The sequence below is a fragment of the Vicugna pacos genome, chromosome 15, assembly GCF_048564905.1.
Source record: "Vicugna pacos chromosome 15, VicPac4, whole genome shotgun sequence".
NCBI lineage: Eukaryota > Metazoa > Chordata > Mammalia > Artiodactyla > Camelidae > Vicugna > Vicugna pacos.
In genome coordinates, this window is record NC_133001.1 from 41,384,825 (window position 1) to 41,410,464 (window position 25,640).

The 25,640-nt window shown below is 35.4% G+C and overlaps 1 protein-coding gene and 2 non-coding genes across 3 annotated transcripts in view; all 3 read right to left on the minus strand.

The window, feature by feature from the left end:
- Positions 1-281: 281 nt before the first annotated feature.
- WDR43 (WD repeat domain 43) overlaps positions 282-25,640 on the minus strand; it is a 42,098-nt gene continuing 16,739 nt past the window's right edge. Inside the window, exons 6-18 of the mRNA XM_072937975.1 lie at positions 21,450-21,552; positions 20,851-20,915; positions 18,640-18,811; positions 17,007-17,093; positions 16,008-16,139; positions 14,505-14,636; positions 8,871-8,957; positions 8,199-8,230; positions 7,061-7,124; positions 5,033-5,146; positions 4,333-4,402; positions 1,996-2,045; positions 282-1,893 (exon numbers count right to left, since the gene is read on the minus strand). Of these exons, the coding sequence (XP_072794076.1) occupies positions 1,702-1,893; positions 1,996-2,045; positions 4,333-4,402; positions 5,033-5,146; positions 7,061-7,124; positions 8,199-8,230; positions 8,871-8,957; positions 14,505-14,636; positions 16,008-16,139; positions 17,007-17,093; positions 18,640-18,811; positions 20,851-20,915; positions 21,450-21,552 (1,300 nt within the window). The 3' untranslated portion in view covers positions 282-1,701. The remainder of the gene's footprint in view (positions 1,894-1,995; positions 2,046-4,332; positions 4,403-5,032; positions 5,147-7,060; positions 7,125-8,198; positions 8,231-8,870; positions 8,958-14,504; positions 14,637-16,007; positions 16,140-17,006; positions 17,094-18,639; positions 18,812-20,850; positions 20,916-21,449; positions 21,553-25,640) is intronic.
- Positions 15,674-15,749, minus strand: LOC116283545 (small nucleolar RNA SNORD53/SNORD92). Its single transcript, XR_004193178.2, has one exon. It is a non-coding gene; the product is annotated as a small nucleolar RNA SNORD53/SNORD92 (small nucleolar RNA).
- Positions 16,453-16,530, minus strand: LOC116283544 (small nucleolar RNA SNORD53/SNORD92). The gene has a single exon (XR_004193177.1). It is a non-coding gene; the product is annotated as a small nucleolar RNA SNORD53/SNORD92 (small nucleolar RNA).

The following is a 25,640-nucleotide window of genomic DNA, read 5'->3' on the forward strand; positions in this document are numbered from 1 at the left end:
GGGTCTGAGGCATGAGCCTGTGCACCTTGATGACTGTCCCTGCAGCCCTGCGCTGTGGCGGCACGGCCCAGCCAGGTGGGACTGCACCAAGAAACCACCACTAGGCTCTAACAAAGTTCTTGGCTCCTTCACTTTGCTACAAATTCTAGATTATCCAACAAGCCCTGAAAGCATTTACCGATTAATGCTAGTCAAGTAAGATTACTTTTTTAAAACCTTCACACCACGAGCCCAAATGTGTGGCTGTGTTTCTCTACATATACCACAAGACAAGCACAGGGTAAAGATGAGTATTTATTCACTTTACAAAGAGAATGGTATTAAATTGCCATAAACAGCCCCATTTATAGACAAATATAACTGTACATTACACCAGTAGCTGGCCTAACTTTCCCAAGATGCTTATATGGCTCCAGCTCTTAGTTGAGTGTGGAAATCTTGTCTGCTACTGATGTTAAAAATCCCTCAGAGATAATGTTTTTTGTTTTACATATTAACAGGTGGGAAAAATAAACCAGTCTCCCCAGCCCTTTCTTAGAGCTGAGCTTCCATCTGCATGTTCCCTAGAGAGCACTAAACAAATACTGACTTATTCTTAAAAAAAAAAAAAAAAAAACCCACTGATAATTGGAAAAGGCTTTTGTAGCACACCAAAATACTTATTTATACACACATAAAAAATCTTGAGTTGGATTTATTTTAAAGGTAAACATACCCTAAACACTGCCAAGAGTAGGTAATGAAAAGGAAAGAACACATTAAATTACTGAATTATAAAAATATTTTCTTTGGAAAAAAATTCCAATAGGGTTATCATTAATATCTAAAACCAAAGAGAAAAAAAATAAACAATTGTTCTTTGATCCATTAGTAATTTAAATAAAAATGAAAACCTCTTCAAAAGCAGCTATAACTGAATCTTTTAAAAAGTTGCAGGTAATGAGCACTTCTAAATCTATACACTGATGATTCTTTACAGGCAACTTGCAGTCAAGAAAAATCCTTAATATGGCTAATTATTTAGTTTTTTTAATTACCATAATTGTTTGTGTTTTAAAAAAATATTTCACATGACAGCTTAAAAAATAAGTGGTTGTTTTGGGGAAGCACTCCAAATATTCAATCTGACTCAAATCAGATTACCACAGTCAGAGAAGCCAGGGATACCAGTGATTTTATTTTTTTATCACAATCATTTTTACTCCAGTTTTTAGTCATCCCTTCATATTTTATGAAAATGTACCAAATTAAAAATTTTTTCACTCATGCTGCTTCACATCAGGATGTGATGAAAGATACCAACCTGAGATAAGAGCTGACTCCTTCACAAAGTCCAGTTCTTGAACCCCTAACAAGGGAAATGTCTTTACCTTCACTTACATCAAAAATTCTTGGCCATAACCAATCATACTAGGATATTATAAAAATATACCATATATTGGACACTCATGTCAGTACATTGCAGAAAATGTGTCTATTTACTGTGTAAAGTTTATTAACATTTGAATGAAACTCTCTTATTTACACAGTTAGGTCTGGGGTGCTCAGGACAGCAAGGTGGCATGGGAGCCACCATTAGGAATTTGGAAATGCGCAGCGGTCCTTGGCACCTGTCACAGAGACAACCCTCTCCAGGAGAACTCGGCAGCAGTGGGTAAGGTGAGCCAGTTTAAATAGTTCAATTGGCTTTTTCTTCTGTCTTCATTCTTCTTCACTTTCATTTTCGGGATCTAAATCAGAGTCTCCATTTAATTCCTTTTCACTTGCCACATCTCCATCCTCACCATTTTCTTCATCTTTTTCTTCAGTATCCTCATCTTCCTCTTCATTCTCTTCATCAACATCCTCACCTTTTTCACTTTCTTTCTCTTCCTCATCTTCATCCCAATTATCCTGGTAGAAATATTAAGCAAGGAAAGCACGCATGAAGGCCCAGGTCTTACAAAGTACAAGGATACTAAGGTAGATTCATGTACCAGGAAACAAATTACTCACATCAGAATCCTTATCTGCTATTTCATCATCAGACTCCTCTTCAGAAGATTCTGTAAAGGGGGGGGGGGGGATTCCAGCTTAAATTTTGTGATCAAAGCAGAGAGCATAGCTCTGAAAGCTAAACAGAATCAGACTCCTGAATTTACTTTTAGAAATACATTCAGCTATCATCCATCTAAGAAGGAACATTAAGTTAGTATTTTACCTGCATTAAAACACGTTATTATCCCATCAATATCTTATTGAACAAGACAAAGTATCAAAGCCCTAACAAAAATCCCATCTGAAAAAAACTAAGCCCAGGATGTGGAGAAAAAGAATCCCTGTGCACTGGTGATGGGAATGTAAACTGGTTCAGCCACTATGGCAAACAGTATGGAGGCTCCTCAAGAAATGAAAAATGGAACTACCATATGATTCACCAATTCCACTTCTAAGCATGTATCAAAGGAAATGAAATCAGGATCTCAGATGCACCGGAAACACAGTGTTCACTGCAGCATTATTTACCACAGCCAAGATACGGAAATAACCCAAGTGCCCATTAACAGATCAGTGAAAAAAGAAAATGTCACGCACACACAAATAAAATGGATTATTATGCTGCCATGAAATAACAGGAAATCTTGCCATTTGCAACATGGATGGAACTTGAGGGCCCTGTGCTATGTGAAACAAGTCAGATAGAAAAAGATAAATACTACACTATTTCACTTATATGTAGAATCTATAAAAACCTGACTCACAGATACAGAGAACAGATTGATAGTAGCTGGAAGAGGCAGACAGGAGTGGAGGAAATGGGTGAAGGTCAAAAGAAACAAACTTCTAATTTTAAGAGAAGTCTTGGGGATGTAATACACACCATGGTGACCACAGTCAGCAATACTGTATTGTATACTTAAGAGTTGCTGAGAGAGTAAATCTTTTAAGTTCTCATCACAAGAAAAGAAATTTATAACTATGTGTGGTGATGAATGTTAACTAAACAATGTGACAATCATTTCACAATATATACACACAGAATCATTATATTGTACCCCTAAAACGAATACAATGTTATATGTCAATTATAACTCAATAAAACCAGGAAAAAAACTTCACATAAAGTATAATTAATTAATTCAGGTATGCTTTTTTGTTCTTCAGTTGTTTTATGTTTTCTTTATAAAAGTTTTGTTTCATTTTTTAGAGGTATTTCTAGGTAATTCATAGTTTTGGTTGCTGCATGAATGAGATCTTTACTCCTAATACATTTTCTGACTGGGACATTGTGAACATATAACACATTAATGGGACATAATAATGCTACTGAATCCCTTTTGCTAGATCTTGGTATCCAGTAAACTTGCTTATCCACATATCAACAATGGTGTGACTGTAGATTCTGCTGTATTTTCTATGTGGAGAGGAATAATTACAAGCAGTGCCTAATGTTCTAGAATTCATTTCTTTCATACAGTACAAGGCAGAATATCCCAAAGCAATAAAAGTCTTATTCCTGACTTTATGGGAATGCTTCTAAACTTCATGTTTGATACAGGTTTAAGGAAATTCCCTTAAATTCCTGGATTGCTCAGATTATCAAATAATGAGATACATGAAGACTGTATTTTTTTATTTTTCTATATCTATTAAAATAATACATAGTGTTCATAGCGATCTATTAATGTGATAACTACATTAAGAGTTCTTGATGCCAAATCATATCACAATCTTTAAAAAAATTCTACTTGGTAATGACATATTATTTTACTTAAGCACTTTCCGTAATCAATCTGCTACCTAGGATATTTGAGGATGGCCTAAAATGTTCTTGACTATCCTTGTCTGGTCTTGACTCACAAAATGCCTAAATTATTTGTAGATGACAAAAATAACATGTTCCTCAAAAGATTGATAAAAGTCACTTACAAAACCTCTGTCTGGCACCCTGTGGAGAAAGATTTTTGATTAAATCAATTTAGAGCGATTAGCTTGTTCGGGGTTTCTATTTCTTTTTAAGTTAACTTTGGTCATTGATGTGTCCCAAGAAATTACCTACATCATCTAAGAGTTTAATGTATTGACAAAGTTCGTTCATAATGTTCTATTTAAATCTCTTCCATAGCTTATGTCCTTTTTTTGTTACTGTATTATACTTGTGCCTTCTCTTTTATTTGATTGTATCTTTGCCAGTTTTGCTACAGGCTTGCCCATTTCATCAGAGAAGGTATGTCAAAGCAAGACCTTACAGCGATGTTTACAAAAGTCATAGAACTGAGTCATGTTTTTACAAAGTCACAGAACTGAGTCAATGTCAAAAACTAAATGTTTAGCCTATCCCCCAAGCTTTACCTTCTTCATACACCAACTTTGCCTTCTGTGCAGGACAAGTCGTTCCCTTTGCTTTTTCTGATGCTGTAACCTGAAAGACAACCAGGTGCTATCATGAAGTAGAGTGTATTTATTTATTTTTTTAAATAATTTGCTTGGAATATCTTTTCTTTTTACTGGCAGGGGGAGGTAATTAGATTTATTTGTTTACTCTTAGAGCACATGTATGCTAAGCATGTGCTCTACCGCTTGAGCTATATATACCCTCCCTAGTCCTTCCGCAACAGTAAACTCGCCCTCATCCACTATGATGGATGACCTCAATACGATGTAGATCAAGTACAGGGTAAAAGGCAAATCTGTCAAACAGAAGAAAGAAAGAATTATTCTGTAAAAGTTGAAAAAACTTTTTAGGTAATCGAAATTCTTTCTGTGACAAAAAACTGCAGAAATACCCTGTGACTTGCTCACAGTTCCACAACCATCCTAACTGTATTAACAACGGAAATATGATGGTGAGAACATGTGAGAAAAGCTGAAACAGGTACAACCAAGTCTACTTACTATCAAATAAATAACATTTCCCAGTTACAGACTGGATCCTGATTTGCCAATTTTTTTACTGAAACAGGGAGCTTTCAACATTCAGGTAAACAATGCCATTCCTCTCTCCATTCCGATCACATTCAAAATTTAGCACAAAACATTATGATTTACTCACCTGCGTAATTAGAAGGATGAGCTTTCCATGAAGGTGGGAGAGTTTCTGAAAAGTTTTTACTCTGCTTTCCATTAACTGGTATAGTGTCCCCAGCTGGGGTACCAGGTCAGGCAACTAGGGAACAAACATAAAAAAAAATTACTCTGATACTAGTACAAATTACAGATAACAAATATACAAATCATGATGAGACTGCCTGAGTATCCAGCCCTGCACCACAAGCATCTGCCTCCACTTCCAGCGCCAGTGGCTGCCTGTCACATAGCCCAGCAACACCTCAAATTTTCAGGTCTTCAATGTCCTAATAGCAAAAAATTATACATTAAAAAAAAATGATACATGGTCAGAAGGAGGAAATGCAAGTCAGGACGGACAAACCATAGGGTAGGATGTCTTTGTGTTGATCATATTACTTTAGAGACGGTCATTATAAAGGAGACACTAAATAGAAGGTACCCCAATCACATACTTCTGGACTAAAGGGGGCTTCACTCGGAAACGTACTCTGATGATACTGCATTATTACCTCTACCATTAGGTCCCAGCAAGCCAGAGGAAGCTTTTCATAGCTTCCAGAGACAGAATGACAGCAATCAAAGCTGACCTCATCATACTTCAAACATATTTCCTGTTAAGAAACCCTGAGCCATATTTCAGAAATTAAAGCAGGAACAGTACAAATGAGAGTCTCCTGTACATGACTAAAGCCCCCATGCCTAGCACAGTCCTTGACTTAGAGAAGGTACTTAAAGATTTCTGATAAGGAAGGAAGAAACAAAGGAAAGGGGGAGGAAAAGCACTTGTTTTCTGAGGAGCAAAAACTGTCCACCCTCTGCTGTACTTCCACGGTCTATTCTGCCCTGACCTAGAATGTCACACAGCTACTGCTCCAACAGTTGTACCTCAGGGGTTGATTCCAGAAGGGATTTCACTACAAATCCTAGTCAATGGGGCCACAAAGTGAGTGTCGTCCTGTTATCAGTCAGAGTTCCAGGATCTGACGCTGGTGGTGGTGTGTCCGTGCCCATCACCATGCCTCTCGGCCCAAACCCCCAATTGATCTTCCAAGATTTCTGTAAGCTGAGAAACCCAACATCCATTCTTAGTGCTCCTTGTCTCTTCCGCCAGTCTAACCTTCTGACAGAGATCTCCACAGACATGCAAAGAATGAACTGCCGAACTATTAAATAACCCGTTAATAGTTTTCCCTGTTTCAAACTACTGAAGAAACAAGAGCCTGACACAGAGAACAAGGGACAGTGCCCAGGCAAGAACTGGGTGAAACTGTGTTAAGAAAAGCAGAGCTAGTGATTTTAAAAGTAAATGAAAAATTTTCAACTATCCACTAAAATCTTTGAAGAAAATCTACTGTAAGGTGCTAGATAATCAAATAAAAGAAAAAAAAATTGTGAATTTTATTCTAGCTTAAACTACAGCGTAATTAATGATGTGGTAATTTTCCAACCCATATTGTGACATATAAAACTTTTTTTCTGGTATTCTTTTAAGATTTTATGTTCCATCTGCATAGATAATCAATCAAGAGCTGACAGTAGTCCCAGCAAAATGTCAAGTATTAAATACTTAATTTATTTCATTTTTATCACACGCTACCGTTTATCCTCCTGAGACAAGGTAAGACAGACATGTTAGCACAGATACAAACTTTTAAAAGCTACTAAGTTTTTAGAAGATGATAGATACACACACAATGTAAAGAAAAGTTTGCTAAACAGGTTATGTATATAGAAAAGCATCTAAAGGCTAATATGTAACTTTTCTCCTTTCTGTATTTTTCAAGTTTCTCTATCGAATACATATTACTTTTAAAATATGGGCCCAAAACAGACCAGTTTATAAAAGGCAGCAATGATGACAATATGAAATTACACCTGGGAAAAACAAAATCTTCAACAGCAGCAGCTGATGGTTGAAGGACAGGTGGAGAGAAAATTCTTTTGTTAAGCCATCAGTTTTTAATCCTTATCAAAGCCAAACTATTCAGCAACTACAGCTGAAGAGACTCACTGTGGATAAGTAGGATGCGTGGACCGTTAACACACATTTTAGCCACTGAACCATTAAAACAGCACTGAAAAAAAAAAGAAAAAATACAAATAAACTAATATGCAAATTCAAAATTAAATGGAGTTAAAATTTAAAATTTGAATGGAGTTGAAGTTAGAAAAATCCATATAGGCAAACAAAAGACCAGAAAATGACTCTAATAAATAAACAACTGTGACCATGTCAGTCCTCTCATTCTTTCACTGGGTCTAGCTGAGGTCTGTGTAATATACAAATCTCTTGGGGGGGGGGGGGGATAGGATGGACTAGAAAATAGGACAAAAATTCCTTCCTCTAAAATAATTCAACTCCAGATACAAAACCCATGCTTTACTTTGTAACTGGCTATAATCAAGGCAGTAAACTGAGCTTTGCATTTTTTATGCTCATGATATTTGAGCCCACCAGCTACTCACTGTCAGGTCCAAATAGCAAAAGGTTTCCACACCAACATTAAAAGAGAAGTATAAAAAAAAAAAAAAAAAAAAGAGAAGTATAGACCAAAAATGTGCATGTCAGGCATAATTAGTGAATTCTTTAAGCTTTCCATTGTGAGCTCCAAAGGGTAATGGAGCATATCAGGGGGGAAAAAACTTAGAAAAAAACAAAACAAAACAAAACAAAACTATATTATAGACATTGATAATACTGCAGTACAAGCTTAGATCTTTGAGATATATACCCTATTTAAATATTTAATCATAAAGTTAACAAAAAAGACCCACAAAATTTAGTCATATAAAATATTTCCTTAGTGTCTTAGCAACTACTGGAGATTGGATCAAGTTCTACAAATAGTCATTTTACACATCATGATTAGGACTAAATCATTAATAAGACTAACCCATTAAATGACCTGATAATAAAGCTCAGAAGTCTAGAGTTCTCTAAAAGAAAGCAAAAAACACTTAGAAATAATAACCATTCAATTAAAAACAAGCGTGGAGAGCAGTATCTGACACCTTTAAAAAGAGTTTTATTAGTTAGAATTTGGGCTACCTACTATATAACATCATGCTGCCATACACTGCTGTTTTTACATAACCACATTTAAAATATTTATAAAATCAAAGTAATTTAAGTCATCTAAACATCTTACCTATTAGGATGACCTTGTAATCTCTTTGTAAGCTGAGGGGGAGAAAAACATTATTAGCATAGCACTTCAGAGGCAGCCAATCTCCATCAATTCCCACAATACATACATCCATAACAACAAAGAAAAAGAATGAATGAATTAGGAAATCATTATTACTAAATTTCCTAATTCCTAAACGTTCGGCCAATTTAACATAATCTGGGAGTACATTCCCACAATAAAAGTAATTGCCTGATAAAAACCTAGGCTAGGATTTGTATGAATGAATGTCCAGAATAGACACAAAGACAGAAAATAGACTAGTGATTGCAAGAAACTGGGGGTAAGGAAAAATGGGGAGTGACTAATGCGTACTCAGTTTCTTCTTGGTGTGGCAGTTGCACAATCTGTAATATACTATAAAGCACTGAACTGTACATTTTTAAAGTGTACAGTTTTAAAGGGTACACAAAGGGTAAATTTCATGGTATGTAAATTATATCTCAATTTTTAAAATACATAGGAAAAAAAAATCTAGGTTAGGCAAATTTTGTTTAAGTAGATCTATCAATCACCTATCATCCACTCTAACTACCCTGCTTGCTTACATACTGCAAATCCCTTTCTCTTAACACTGGATTGTCTCTTTGATTCATAGCATTAGGACCTTGAAAAAAAAGCATACTCAGTTACCTCTTGCAATAATGGAATAACAGCATGCAGGGGCATCCTTAATACAGTTCTCTTTATTAGGTTTAAATTCTTAGTCTGAAGTACTTTCTGTGAGAAAATAAAAGAAATGTAAATAAGCATACTCAGGAACTAAGAACACTATAGGGAAAATTGTCATTAAAAATTACCTTAAAAACCAGGCAATAAAGTACCAACTAAATTTTAGCAAATAAAGTTCTGAGGGACTAAATGAAGAATGTTACATTATGTCTTATGGCTACCAGGTAAGTACATTCTTCAAAAAGAAGGCAATAAACCTTTTAAAATTAAGTGTCATTTTTTAAGAATAAAATTCTAAGCCAATCAAAAGATCGTATAATGAATGCATAAGTCAAAACACTGTAAGGGTGAAACCCAGTCTCCAGCCCAGGATATAGAAAGGGAGCCAGAGCAAAATATTCCAAATTCTGGCAGGTCTTTCAACTCCACCCACATGCTTCATCTATAGGAAAAGGTTGGGAAAGGATAGTCTTTTCAGGTTTCAAAATCCAGATTCCCCTTTCTCTTTAATACTTTTAAATATTTATCTTTCAAAGGGGTTTACTACTAGAGGAACTTCCATAATAGTTGATTCATGTTATGTTCCAGTGGCTATTGTTGCTCTAAAGGTCACATTCAGGATACAAACAGCAGAGGTACTGAAGGGCCAAACAGAAAGTTCACTTGTAACCTACTTGTAATGGTCCTAACATATCCTTTCAGAATTCTTTATGGATTTTATTTGCTTGTAAAAATATCTTCATACCAAGCCCTTCTAAAACCATCAAGTACTATTTAAAAACTATCACTGACATAGTTACATAATTTATTATGCAAAAGAAATAAAATTTTTTATACATGATCACTGGGGGACTGAGGGATAGACTGTCCTAATTTAGGAGTCCCAATTAGCCTAATATATTCATTTTCAAATAATCAGAATACAAGATTCAAAGCAAAATATGTTGATGAGAACTTTAACAATAATTCAGAAGGTGTCTGATGATACTAAACATCCCTCAATTCATCTCTTTATTATAAATCAGTTATCACAAAGTTCCAATGATGTGCAATGGGTAACATGCTGTCTGAAATAACCTACAAATACTTTTTGATACAACAAATGCTTTTGTTAAGGTCCTCAGTTTTCACAGGATGCTCACCAAGCCACCAGGCTTCACTGTCTTAAATGACCAAGTAGAGTAGGAGCACTCTAGGTCAAAGAATACTATTTTGAACTTGCTGCTGCACATTATTTATACTGAAAGCTTGGTTAAGAAACATAATGTAAGACTGCAGGTCTGAAAAAAACATGGTTTGTGAAATCTTCTAGTGCTCTAAATGTAAAGTGATCATATAATTTGTTGTCCAAAGTGGACAATTCTGAGAATGAAAGGAGCCACTATTACTAGTTACACCAAGAGATGCAAACCAGAAATGTCACAGGCAAATAAGGGTATGTATGGCCTAGCTCTTTAGAAGTTATCCCAAATTGCAGGGCAGAAAAATTTTAATAAGTGCTCAGATAATTCTTACGCCCACTAAAGACAGAGGCTCTAACAATTTTCAAATGAAAAATAAGCAAATAAGAATAAATTATCCTAAACCAAGCAAAAGGATAATAGAGGAGTTAGCATTATTAATTTCTGCCGAGAATGTATTTGAGAAACAACCTAATGAACTATAGCTACAAGCAGCAAGATGATACTGAAGGTGAGATTTTTCTTTTACAACTTTACTGCATTATAACTGAAGCATAATAAAGAGTGCACATTTAAAGTGCACCTTTGATCAGTTTGATACAAACATTTACCCACAAGACAAACACTACCATAAACATTGTCACCCTCAAGCCTCCTGGGACCTTTTACATTCTATCCTTTCCTTCCACATACCCCACCTTAGGCAACCACTGAACTATATCTTCTAGCATTTTTATATAAGTGAAATCGTACTGTATATTCTTTTTTTGTCTAGCTTCCTTCTCACAGCACAAGTTTGAGATTCATCCATGTTGATGTAGCGATATACATTCCTTACATTGCTAGATAACAACGTGTTTATTCCTTCACATGTTGAGGGTTCTTTCCAGTTTGGGGCCATCACAAATAAGGTTGCTATGACCATTTATGTACAAGTCTTTGTATGAACACTTGTTTTTGATTCTCTTGGTAAACATCTAAGAGTAGAATGGCAGGGTCTTATGATAGGTGTTTCCTCAACTTTTAAGAAACTGTCAAACTGTTTTCCAAAGTAGATGTACGAATTTAATTCCCATTGGCAAAATATGAGAGTTCCAGTTGCTCCACATCCTCCCCAACAGATGGCACTGTCTTTTAAATTTTAATCAATCTATAATGGGTATGTAGTGTTATCTCATTGTGGTCTTAACTTGCATTTGTGATGATTCATGATGTATCATACATTTACATGACTTACTGACCACTGGAATTCTTTTGTGAAATATCTGTTCACACCTTTAATTTGTTTTTCATCTGAGTTCTTTATATATTCTGGATATAAATCCTTTGTCTGATGTATGAGTTGTGAATATTTTTTCCTGCCTTTTCATTCTCTTAACAGAGTCACTTCAAAAGAAAGGTTTCTCATTTTTATTAAATCCAAATGACCAATTTTTCCTTAAGTGTTTCAGGCTTTTTGTGATGAATCTAGAAGTCTTTCTCCACTCAAGCAAGTGTGCATAGATTTTCTATTTTCTTCTTCTAGAAGTTTTGTAGGCTTGGTTTTACATTTACGCCTGTGATCTATTTTGTGTTGACTTTGTGTAAGGTTTGAGGAAAGAGTTGAGATCCATTTCTTTCCAAACGGATATTCAATTGGTTAAACTGCACTTGCTGAAAATGGAAAGATTTTACTCAATTAACTCAACATAGTAGTAACTTAACTGAAAACAACCTGTGTGTGATCTATTTCTGGACTCTCTATTTTGGTTCCTTAATCTACATTTATGTTTTCACCAATATCAAACTATCTTGATATAACTACAGCTTTATCTTGAAATCAGGTAGGATAAGTTCTCCAATTTTCCTCTCTGTTTTATAATTACTTTGGTTACTCATGTCCTTTAAATTTCTAAAAGGTAGCTGATGGAATTTAATTAGGAATGTATTGAATATATAGATTAACCTGGGGGGAATTCCTCATCTTAACAATATTGAATCTTCCAATCCATGAACATGGTTTATTTCTCCATTTCTTAGGTCTTGATTAATTTCTCTCAATTTTTGTAATTTTCAATGTACAGGCGGAGGCATCTTTTGTTGATTTATCCTAGGTATTTTTTGGTACTGCTGTAAATAAACCTTTTAATAAATATTTAATTTAAATCAATTTTTTAAAATATTTAAAAATATCTATCGCCTATGGGTGCCATGAATTACATAAATGACTAAGCATCTCTTTTTTGCATAAGCTATAGACTATTTTTTTAGGTCAAATTTCCACCTACCTAAAGCCATAAATTTTAAAGCCAAGTTTTCTGTGGTAGAAAACTCACTTCTCGTCCCATGTTGTACTCTTACATTGCTCACTTCTTTCATTTCTTTTTGTAATGCCCTCCTACTATATTTCACATATCCTCATAAGGTACCTTTGGGAAATGGGGAACACTCTTTCTAAGGGAAAAAATATTTGTTTTGTTTTACTTGCCTCTTTCTTTTTAGAATGTGTAAATGCATAATCTCTCCGGTAATACAGTATGGGCATATTCCCACACTTTAACTTTCTTTTTTAAAGGTTATTTACTTCTACTTAAACAATAAAATGTATCACCTCAAAATCCTTAATAATGAAAAAGTCTTACATGTACAATCCTTTAGAATTTAAGAAGTGTTTTCACAAACATCATTTCATTTACCTTCCCAACAACTCTATAACACCTAATGAAAGTACACATTGTCGTAGCGGAAGTGCCAAAAGATTCTAATCTGAATTTCTTCAAGCTTCTAGATTCAACTACCAATGTACAAGAAATACGATGGACAAGGAACATGTTAAATGATACCATTTGTTAGGTAAAGAGACCCAATGAAATGAATTTTTGCAAGAGGCAAAATCTGGAATGTGAAATCTCTTTAGGACAAGTAGCCTAGCTTCTCCAAAAACTAAACTGCAAAAGACAAAAAAGGCATATCTACCAAGTACAGTGTGGACTTTGTTGAGACCTTGTTTTTTAAAAAGCAAAAATGAAAAAAAAAAAGTTTATGAGACAATCAGTGAAAGGTAAATACTAACTGAACAGTTGATGATTTTAAGGAATTACTATTCACCTTTTTAGGTGTGATAACAGATTATGGTTGTATTTTTTAAAGGAATTGTTATTGTCAAAGTTGAACAGGGATATATTTATGGATGAAATAAACAGTATGTCTCAAATTTGCTTCACTATAACCTGGGGAGGGATGAGGGCAAACAGATAAAACAGTAGCAGACTGGCTAGTGTCGTTAATTTTTGAAACTGGGTGATGGGTTCATGGTGGCCCAAGATATTTTGAAATGTTTCTTAAAAAAAAAAAAAAGATAACTGATTCACTTGCACTAGTACTGAGGAAGGTTTCAAAGCACAGTTAAGCAGGCAATGACAGCAGGCAAGTTATTAACACTGCCAATTGTCTTGTATAACTTATTTCTCACCAAATCGTTACCTAGGTTTCTGTGCCATGTTAAACTAAAATCAACCTCCCAAAATATGTACACCCAACAAACTATTTTAAAATTTTAGTTTTTTTAATATACCTGGTTTACCTCCTCCTATTTTGCAAAATCACCTTACACATAAATATGTAAGATATTCCCACTGAGATCAAAATATAAATCAGAGAGAGACTATTCATAGGTCGCATATTAAAGACACATCTATGCTAAGTGGCACCATAATATCACCAAGAGTCACTAGAATAAATCCACTTAACAAATGTAAACTGCTTTAATCTTATCAGGTATTGCTTAAGTTCAATTTTTTTATACTTAAATTTTCTCTAAAGATCACTTTCAGATTCTTTAAGAAGACCAAATTAATGTCATACAAGCAGTCACCAACTTACACAGAAATCATACGTGCTTTCCTTTACACAAAGTTTCTAGTGCTTTTACCTCTAAATAGTTCACAACATAACCCCCAACCCTCTTGAATTTTCCCCCAAACCTCCTATCCATTGCCAAGGTTCCACCTTACCGCCCCCTCTCACGGCCAGGGGGGGAAATAAGTTTCTGGAATCCAGAGTAAAAACTCAGGAACGCATTTTCCTACAGAAAAAAATATAAATTGTGATCTAGAATGCTGAGTATTATAATTCAGCTACACAATGTTTATAAAAGGCTTTTGTGAACTAAAGCCTAAGAACCTAGTAACAATTCACAACAATATTTCTATGAGAAAATGCATTCCAGGTTCAAATAATTCAATACAATCCCTTTGTAGGTTGGTGACTGTCTGTATAGTGCCACCAAGTGATATATGTTTGACTAAACTCACAAAATATTAAATTCAAGACAGCTACATAATTATGACTATTCACTCTGTGAATGTGCTGTGTCAACCTCTTTCTAAGAAAAATTAACCATCTTTATTCATTTAAAAATTGCTGTAATACTTACATTTAGTATTTCAAAATCATTACTTTCTAAGCCCTGTGTGAGGAGAACTGGAAAGCTATTCGTCTGTGGAAGTTCGTCCTTTTCTTTTTTTGTATCTATATCCAGTGCTCCCAGGCGTTCTTCAATGCTAACCTACACAACAGAAATGATCTGTTAATGTTACACCAGACAAGGCCTAAAAGCAGTTCAGTCAAACACTCTGTGCTTCTGCCTCAGGAGACAAAAAGCACTACTTGATTTACCCTCGTCTCTGAAATACACAAACATGCTTTCTCATTCCAGTATAATCTCATCACCTTAAAGCCACTTGTTAGAGACAAGTGCAGTGTCTGCAATCCAAGTTTCCAGATTCTAGTGAAAAAACCAACTGAAAACCACGATTTGAAAATGCAATTCATAAAAACCCCTCTATATGAAGATTCAAAAAAGGCCAAGGATCTGGCACCTGATTACTAAAGCACAAGAAATGACCTACTGTCACAAAAGCTTCCCCTTCTGTAATTATCGTTGCCATCAACTTCTTTTGAGAACAAATATTATCAAAAGAGCATAAAGACAGTTATGTTCCCCCCCAAACTTATAAGATGTCTTCCTAGTTTTTTCTTTATTTGCTATATAAAAACTCAATTGCATATAACTGATCCCTTATGAAAGCAAATCTTAACAGCCACGTTCTGCCAGCCCCTTGATAAATCAAAATATAAATGTTCTACTACTTCCACAGCAAACAGATATGCTTTGGTAAAGTCTCCTATTTGGGTTAACTTATGTTTCATAAAACACATTAAAAAGGTACGAGGAAATTAAAAGGCTGGATCTAGGCCAATCTAAGGAAAGTTGGTGCTTTACTTTTAAATACAGGTATCATGTTACTATCAAATAATTTTTATGAACAGCAATGTTATCCCCAAGCCAATAACATAAGATATTTAAAATCAAGTAAAAAAACATAACATTCTTTCTCTACTGATAAAACAATTAAAATTCTACAGTTATTTAGACAAGAATGACATGTGAATGGAAGATGAAAAAAAGGACTTTTCATAGACAAGTATAGTAACCACAAGGGAGTTTTAAGAGCTGAGGGAAAAAAAAAAGAAAATTTATAAGCACTTTAAGAAGTTATAAAGTCACTTTTAAAAGACTGACTAGCACTAAACTAGCCAGGACTGCTCAGACAGCCAAGAGAAGAGGAATCATCGGAACTCAGCAACATGCGAAACCCAATGAGAATCATCACAGCAAGTCCTGGCTTAATCTACAACTATGCTATCCAGCCAATGATTAAGAAATGGCACCCTCTGTTAGCTAATGGGAGTTGTCTTCTCCATTAATGGTGGACGACCAAGTCTTACTAAGTTTTACAATCTGGAATTTCAGATTCCAGCAACAATCTCAGTAAGTTTCTGAAGTTTCAACTTTGGCTCTATCCAATACATTTGTTAGAATTTCCCAAGTAATCTTAAATTTCAAACTCAAAAATGGTCAGGATGATTGTATTACCTCATTTTCCCCTAATTTCCTCTTGCTCTCTACTTGCCCAGTCTGTGGAGGAGCAGGCTTGATAGCTGCATGATGTCCAGGTATCCCAGGCACCAGAACTTTTGCTTCAGAATTTATCAATGGTGTTCTCACCTGTTAAACAGGAATAGCAGGGGTGTGACAAAGAAAATTATGTCTTAGTCCTTGCAAGATTCATCCCCAATGAGAAAACTAAGCTTTTAAAAGGTTTTTCTACTGATAAACTTAATTTAACAAATTTAATATGATATGAATTAAAGATAAGTTTTAACTGAATGTTTGACATTTAACTGTCATCTAAATGTTCATGGTTTTAAAATTAAAACCAAGAAAAACAAAATCTACAGATGACGCAATGACACAATGACTTAATGTTAAAGAGTGAAGCTGTACATTTTACAACTACCTCCAGTAATCTTTGCCAGAAATGCTCAGACAGCCAAGAGAAAGGTGTCATCTCTGAAACTCAGCCAGAAGCGAAACCATATGGATGTCATCATAGCATGTCTTGGCTTTTATTTTCTCATTAGACCGCCAAACATATGATGTTTATATGTAGATGCCACATTATATTCACCTTATATTCAAAATAAAGCATCACAATAATGGTCTTATATATCGTATCTAACACCAGCCCCATCATGGATTTAAGTTTTATTCCACTCTGAAATACACCATTCTCTCAACAAAGTTATGCTCCCTTAAGTACAGAAAATGATAAAATAATTTCAGCTAAATTTGATAGTGATCATGCATGGGTGGAGGAGGAATTAAATAAATCCAAGGTATTCACTCATTCACTCAACAAATCGAGAGCACAGAAATCAATACAGTTTTACAGTCTTGATATCTAAAACTTAATCTGACAAAATTTGTTAAAACGAGATCATAAAGAAGATATTAAAAGTCTAAACATAATATTACACAAGTCAATTCACTCAAATCTCTTTTTTCTTAATTTCCAATATGCAATGCACTCACCTTTGTTATAGCTGTTTCTAGTTTGGGGGCCCAGCAGTTTGAAATATCTCTTACTAAACACATATGAGGTTCTTTGGAATTTAAAGCCTGGGAATAGAATTTTAAAGGGGGACAGAGGATGGAAGGGGAAAAAAGACAAAGAGTGTCAAATAAAGCAACTGGGAGTGAGAATAAATGAAAAACAAATGTTGACTTGTGCCTTTTTAAAAAAATACAAAGAAGTATACAAAGCTTTCACAGAAAACTGTGGATCACTCAGACTGATGACCATTTAGATGGACAGCATCTGAGGAAAAGGGTAAATCTGAATACACTAGGTATTATGTTTACTTTCTTCAGCTTTGAACTGCATGAAATTTTCACACATGCATTAAAATGCAAGATTTTAAAGAAAACATTATCAGTTTGTCACCATCCTACAGAATCATCCATGCTAAAAAAGACTGGTCCTACCTTAAAATCTCCTACTGCTATCCTTTCCACAAGCTAGTCAAAGACAGCACTGCTGACTAACAAAACGCTGTGAGATGGATCTCTATGCCCCGATACAGTATTAAACAGGGGGAAAGTGAGATGCAGCCAAGTACATATGTACGAATAAAGCTTTAAAGTTACAGGTAATTCTCTATACCCTCATAACCAATATCTGGAAGGACACAAAGCAAACAGGAAACTATGGCTGCATCTGGAGAGTGGGGTTAAGAGAGCCATACACGGTAAGGAGACTTAAGTTTACAGCTGAAGACTTGTCTCTTTTTTATTAAACCATATCCATGTATTAAATTTTTTTTAAAGTTGTAAATATTTTTAAATAGACTCAACAAGAGCTTGCTTGGGCATGTAATATTCCTCTCATAGTCTCACCTATTCACATGCTCATAATCACTCACCAAAAGTCTCCAAAGAAACCTCTGTAATCAAAAAACCTAAATCACTACCCCACCCCATTACATTTCCACTTAGAAAATTCAACAGGTGCTATTACCAAGGGCTCTTAAATTATTAAGGTTTCCCTTTTGAGTTATTGGGCAAAATTCACCCATACCTGTGGCTACTGAGCACTTGAAATGTGGCTAGTCCAAAGCGAGATGTGCTTATAAGTAAAAAATATACACCATGTTTCAAAGACTTTAATACCAAATAAAGGAGGAGGGGGGTAAAATATCTCAAATAATGTTTTATATTGACTAAGCATTAAAGCGGTATTTTGGATATACTGGGTTAAGTAAAATTATACAGTTGACCCTTGAACAACACAGGGGTTCGGGCACCAACCCTCCGTGCAGTGGAAAAATCCGCATATAACTTACAATCAGCACCTCACACCCGCAGTTCCTATGTATCCACAGTTCCACATCCGTGGATTCAAAACCTCAAATGGTGTATTTACTAAGAAAAAAATCCAGGTGTAAATGGACCCACACAGCTCAAACCTGTGTTGTTCAACGACCAACTGTACACAGAGTTCTCACTAGTTAAAACAAACCACCCAATGAAAGGTTCTTCAGTTAGGGGGAAATACATGATATCTTTTTACGTATTCCAATAAGCAGATCAATGTCATTTTAAAATCATTTTCTTTCAGAGACATGTTGATGCTGTACTGCTTTACTCCAGAGTAGCATCTACGTACCACTCGCTCAATGGTGGGCTGAAACCAACTGCCATACACAAGCAACAGTGACATTTTGTCTGAGCAAAACCCAGCTGCTAGAACAGGGATGGGTTTTGGTGTTGACTTCTTGCCTTTCCCTGGTGTTGCTATCTGAATTGTGCAGTTTGAAGTCAAAGGCTTTTTACAGTATCTAGAAAAGGAAAAAAATTAGATTAGAAAATGTGAAATAACATTTCATACTAATTCTCTGAACCTGGCACCAAGTCATGAAGTGTGACCTTCCTCTGGCCTCCACACCACCAAGAGTGACCAGGGTCCCCAGAGCACTAGATCCCTGTCAAAACTTCATCTACCCTCACCTTGCCAATCTCAAGACCTCACCACTAAAAGCTGCCTTGAGGCCCATCGCCCTTCTATCCCACTTTGTCAACCCCCACAAGAGGCCCCAAGCTCCCAAGTGCTCTCTCACCACCTGGAGCTTCAGCCCCAAATGGCTGTCCATGCCCTGCTCTCATCAGCCCCACCTCTGATGGCTTCCAACCCCCAAAGCCTCCCCATGACCTCTGCAACAGTTCCAGGAGCAACACTATCAGCAGAATATATACAAAATAAAACTCTCAGCTTCCTCTCTTAGGGCTCTCCCCACCTCCTTGCTCCAGGTTGCTCATCTCGGTAGCTCTCCTGACACCCTCAGTGTCAGGGCCCCTGGACATGATTTAAGTGCTCTCCTTGCTCTTCACTGACACTTCAAGACAAGCAGACTCTCCCTCCACCATCTCTAAAATCTTTGGAATTGTTGTCCCCAGATACCAGCTATGTTCCCCTCCTGTCATCATTCAAAGACCTCTGGGTCACTTCCTCACATTTCTTAAAGATGTTAGAGGCTCACTGTCATTCTGTCCAACACTTCTGCTGAGGAATTCCTTTCCTAGTGACTTGCATATCCAGCACACATGCTGGCTGATGATCCTTCTGACAGCCTGTCCTCTCAGTTCCTTAATCTTGTACCTCCAACAACCTTGTCCTTCACTGTATCTCCGCCACACTCCTCACACCATGGACATCTTATCACCAGTAAGTACACACCCTCCATAAACCCTACTGTAAGCACCCCACTATCTTTCCAGCTCACTCCTAGTTTCCTGACGCCACAACCATCTCTATCCAGGATTTCTGGCCTCTGCTTTGGTCTTTACCCTTCTACAGTCTATTCTCTTCACATCAGACAGAATGACTTAGAATATAATGTCTTAAAACCTCGGTCAAACCCCATCAATCCTCAGTTTAAAATCCTTCATCAGCTTACTATTACCCAAGGAGAAATGCCCAAGTCTTCACCATGGCTTATGACTTCCCAGCCCTTAATTATACATTCCATGTACACATATGACTATGTAAATAAATGTCTTGAGTGCTACATACCAAAATGTTAACAGTTACCTCTAGGGAGTGGAACTCAATGGAGGGAGATTTGGGTTTTATAATCAATTATCTAGGCATTCTGAATGTTTTAAAATAAGTGTATACTGCTTTCATAAGTAGTTTATATTTAAATAAATTTCTATAATAAAATTGTAAAAGGAAGGGTACCAAATGACAATAAAAAGTTTGATAGTTTTAAAGTTTAACATAATCATGTACATGACTAAGTTTCAGACTGTTTATAACATATGGCAAGAATTGGCAAACTTTATGGAAAGGGCCAGATGGTAATATTTTCATTTTTTAGAGGCCATCTATGATCTCTATTGGATTTGGCCTGCAGGCCATAATCTGCAGATCCCTGGTCTATGACTATTACACGTTGCATCAACAACATACCCCTCTGTCCATCAAAACACCAACAGTGCCACACTTCACTGATCCACAAATGTCCCACAAGGGAAAGCACTGTCAAAGTTAGAAGTCAAGGTTTCACCAGAGTTCACAAGCAAAGCTTCCCTACTGAACCAAATTCTGTTAAAATTTATGTTAGAACTACCAAATGTTACTAAGCATGCATCATAAAAAGCCACTCTCCTAACCATAAATATGAAGAAATGATCCATGACTCCAAAAACCCGAGTTCTCACTGGGAATATACATAGTCATGAATAAAGAATTAAGAAGGCTTTCAGAACAATCTAACTGAAAAGTAACATAAAGCAAAGAATATTGAGGTGGGAGTATAAAGAAGTAATAAGTCAGGGAAGGAAAATAAATCTCTGAATTGAGAAACTTCTTACTTACCCATTTAATACATGTTCAAAAAGATGAACTTGACCATCTCTGCAAACAACAGCTAATTTGACAGGCTAAAAGGAAAATGTAACATTATTCTAATGGGTAATATACTTCAGTCTACTCTAATAATTACTTATGAAAATTCAACTCCCCTACCTACCCTTTAGATAACAAGAGAAAAATTAAAACGGCAAGGATGTGTAACTCTTGAATTTAAAAATAATCACAGCTATCAAAATAACAATTCAAGCTATTGTTGTCAAGTTTATAAACAAAAGTTAGGCCAAGACGACAGCACAGTCAAGAATGCAGCCTGGAAGTCAGAGAAGCAAAGTCACTACCGAGCGCACTGGCAGATGACAAGGACAGGGGGGCCCTGACCGTCAGAGCCGTCAGGGTTGCTGGAAATGCCACTGAGCACTGTCCCCTCCCCTCATAAGCATGCACCAGTCTCTCATGGTTAGTCTGAATAAGCTAAGACTTTTGTAATATTTTGTTTTCTCTCTCTCTCCCGTGAATCATCAAATCATTAAAACCCTGATAAAACAGTATTTGTGAAGTCCAAAAACAAATTCTCAAAAAAAAAAAAAAATCAAGCCACTTACCTCTTCTTTGTTTTCTGACAAAGTCAAGTCAATATAAATAGGTTCATCTGTCACTGTAAAAGACATCACTGCGTTCTTTTCTTTGTTTTCTGACCGGACCTGCCTAGATAACAAAATCAATGATTAGATATTAAGATATTAAAAAGGGGGTGGGAGAGACACCAAAAAGGAGTCACAGCAATAGGTTCTCTTATAGCTTTTTCATCTTTTGAAAGCTAAATAAGGTGACTAAAAATCAAAATAAGGGAAGCATTTGTGTCACTAACCATGTAACATGGTTGCATGGTGAGAGAGCATTCATGCATTTGGGGCAGATTTAAACAATGAGCAACATCCTTTCCCATTAATCTATCTGGCTATCTTGATGGAAATGCCACACTGTCTTGATCACTAGTTTTGCAAGTCTCCAGGTGAGTCTTTCAACTTTCCCTTCTTTTTCAAAGTTGTTTTGGCTATTCTATGTGCTTTGCATTTCCATGTGAAATTGTAAAATCAGATTGCTGAGATTTTCACTGGGTTCGCACTGAATCTATAGATTAATTTGAGGAGAATTAACATCATAGCAATATTGAGAAATAGAGTCCAGAAACAGATAAGTATAGACAGACAGATAAATGATCCCAACAAATGATTATTCGTTGATTCCTTATTAGAGAATTATTTGCTAAAGTTTATTTGTAAACCCCGAAATCAATACTTGTGGTGATTCATGACCTTTAACGGGCATACACAGAGGAGCAAAGAGTATGAGCTGCCCAACACTCATGAGGTTATTAGGCAAGGCTATGCTCTGCCTTCTTATTTCAGTTTTTATTTTAAGCACTTTTCACTGTCTATTTAGTATCACATTTTTTTGCTTTTCTACTTTTAGAAAAGCAATTGGCGATTTCACTGTTTAAAATGGCCCCCAAGTATGCTCTAGTGTCCCTAAGAGTGAAAAGGCTGTGATATGCCTTACAGAGAAGATATCCAAGTTCAATAAACTCTGTTCTGATCTAAGCTAATCAGCTATATATGTGTGTATGTATACAAATAAAATAAGGTATCTTTAAACAGAAACACACATAAAACAAGGTTATGTACGAATGAGATGACAAAAATGTAACATTTTTGAGAGGCTTGCAAAAACCAACCCCTGGTGTTTCCCCAAGGAATAATAAATAGCTCAGTGCTGCTGAATCAGAGCTCATGAGGCCCTCACACAATATGACTACAGCCAATAACAAGTTTGTTCTAGTTCTGTGAAAAATGTTGTGAGTACTTAGACAGAGGTTGCATTGGATCTGTAGGTTGCTTTGGGTAGTACAGCCATTTAAATAATGTTGATTCTTCCAATCCAAGAGCACAAGGTTATCTTTCCATTTCTTTGTATCATCTTCAATTTCCTTCAACAAAGTTTTACAGTTTTGAGAGTACAAGTAACCTCCTTGGTTAAGTTTACGTGTAGGTATTTTGTTCTTTTTGATGCAATGGAAATATTAATGCCAGTTATAAAATTCTGAGTCTTGAAGTGGAAAAAAGTGAATGAAGGGCTGCAAATGGCAAAATATCCTTCTTTCTTACGGGTGAGTTGTATTCCATGACATATATATGCTGCATCTTCTTTATCCACTCATCTATTGATGTGCACTTACGATGCTTCCATATCTTGGCAATTAAAAATAATGTTGCTGTTAATAGAAGGGTGTATGTATCTTTTTGAATTAATTCTTATTTTGTGGTTGGCTTTATTCCTTTGATAACTATGTAAGTTTAAAAAGCTAAAGCTCTAAACATTCTTAGAAACAATGAACAGTACATATACGTAAATTTTAAAAATATGTGCAGTATATTGTGTATATGTATTTACATGCAATACATTGTATATGTGTAGTCAAACTGTAACAATTCTACCTAGTAAAACTGAAAAATGGAAAGAAAAAAAAAAGAATTGCTTGGATGTATATACATGCAAAACCAATTCACTGGAGATCCTCTTTTCAACAAATGGTACTGGGACCACTGGATATCCAAAATGCAAAACCACGAACCTCAATACATTCCTCGTACCATATACACAAATATTGAAAAAAAAAATCAAAATAGATTACAGAACCAAATAAATGTTAAGACCTAAAACTAAGAAACTTCCAGGAGAAAAATTCTGTGACCTTGGAAGCAAAGACTTCCGTAATCTGGACTTCATCAAAATTAAAAATTATTTCTCTTCAAAAAGACAAGCCACAAATTAGGAGAAAATATCTGCAAAGCATCTACCTAATAATCAATTTATATTCAGAATATACACAGAACTCTCAAAACTCTAAGAAAACAACCCAGCAGAAAACAGGCCAAAATATTTGAACACTTTGTCAAGCACATCCAGATAGCAAATAAGTATACAAAAGACTCTTAACATCAACAGCCATTAGGAAAATTCAAATTAAAACCACACTAAGATACCATTACACACTTATTAAAATGGCTAAAATTAAAAGACCATATCAAGTGTTAGTGAAGATGTAAAGGAATTAGCACTCTGACACACAGCTGGTGGAAACATAAAACAGTACAACCACCTGAAGAACATTTTGCAGTTTCTTAAAAAGTTAAATATACACCTACCATATGATCCAGCCATTATACTCCTAAGTAATTTACCCAAGAGAAATGAATCATAAGTCTGTACAGACTTGTACACAAATGTCCATAACAGTGTTATCTGTAATGTCCCAGACATGTCAACAAGCCTGTAGACTGGAGTAGGGAGGGGGATTACAAAGGGGTATGAGGAAACATTTGCGAGCAATGCACATGGTCAGTATCTTGGATGTGGTAACAATTTCACATATGTATACATATGTCAAAACTTATCAATCAAATTACATACTTCAAATATGTACAGTTTATTATATGTCAATTATACCTCAGTAAAGCTCAATAAATCTGGACACAAATTTAAAAAATAAAGACCGAGTAACAGAGTAACAAGCGTGACTTACAAACATCATTCAAAATCAGTTTCTTTTTAATCAACTAGTCAGATTTTATGTATTTATCAATAAACAATCTTTCAGTTTTTTGTGTCTAGAAGAAAATTAAGATTTGATGTCTGATAAATTTTAAATATTCACGCACAATAAATTCTTAAAAAAACAAGATTCATTCTCAAATGAAGTTACTCACACTACATACATATTCAAAATCACCACTATCAGACCACCATATACAGTAGAAAATGCTATTTGAGCCCATCAATAGGAGACAGTACTGCCTCCTTGTAGTAATACAAAAGTCGTTTCTTTTTTTTTTTCATTTTAATCTTCATTCAGTGGCAAGAAGCCTTCAAAAATTATCTTCTTTCAGAAATGTCTTTCAAAAATAATTACCAAGGAAACTTGGGCTTGCTCTACCCACCAAAACCCAAAGTTTTCAAGAATGGCCTTTTGGGGCAGCCTTTCAATATGCATTTTTAACTTGTTTGTTTTTATAGTTTACTCCTCTGTTACCAGGAAGCTCCAGGAAAACACATATTTTCAGGACCTTAAGACAATAGAAATCAACTTTTCTGTTACATAAGATATTTTTTACTTGGAAAGCCCTAGTCTCAGAAGCCAAAGAGGTGAGGCATTTAAGATTCAAAAATCCTAGCAATGTCAAGAGATTCTGGTGGCAGATTTTAATTTTTCTGGCATTAGTAATTTCTTCTGTAAATGATAAAACCTCTAGAACTAAAAGAAATTATCCCAACAGGCGTGCCTCAAAAATTAGACACAGATGAGAAAAGCAATACAATTAAAGACAGACATAATTAGGAAGCAAGTTGATGTTCAGAGGTGAACAGAGGTCCTCATGAACCTTTCCCCACACAACTACTTTAAGAAATACGTATTTGATGAGTCCCAGTTCTGAGTATTATATGGCATAAATTTATAGAAACTTTACATGGTCAAAAGCATGCTCAACTAATTGATTACTAAGATGAGAAACTACTTCTATTTTTTAAACCTCTACTTATTCTGTTCATGAATGGCAAGTAAAAAAGATAACTTCACCATCAGATGATGTTATAAAATCAGAGAAATTTCTTGTATTTCTTAAATTAAAAAAAAATTTTGATGGCTGTTTAATACCAAATTAATTTTTACTTTTAAAAGTAGCTTCAAAGGGAATTAGTGATAGCAACTACTGCAAAAAAAGGTTACTGGGATT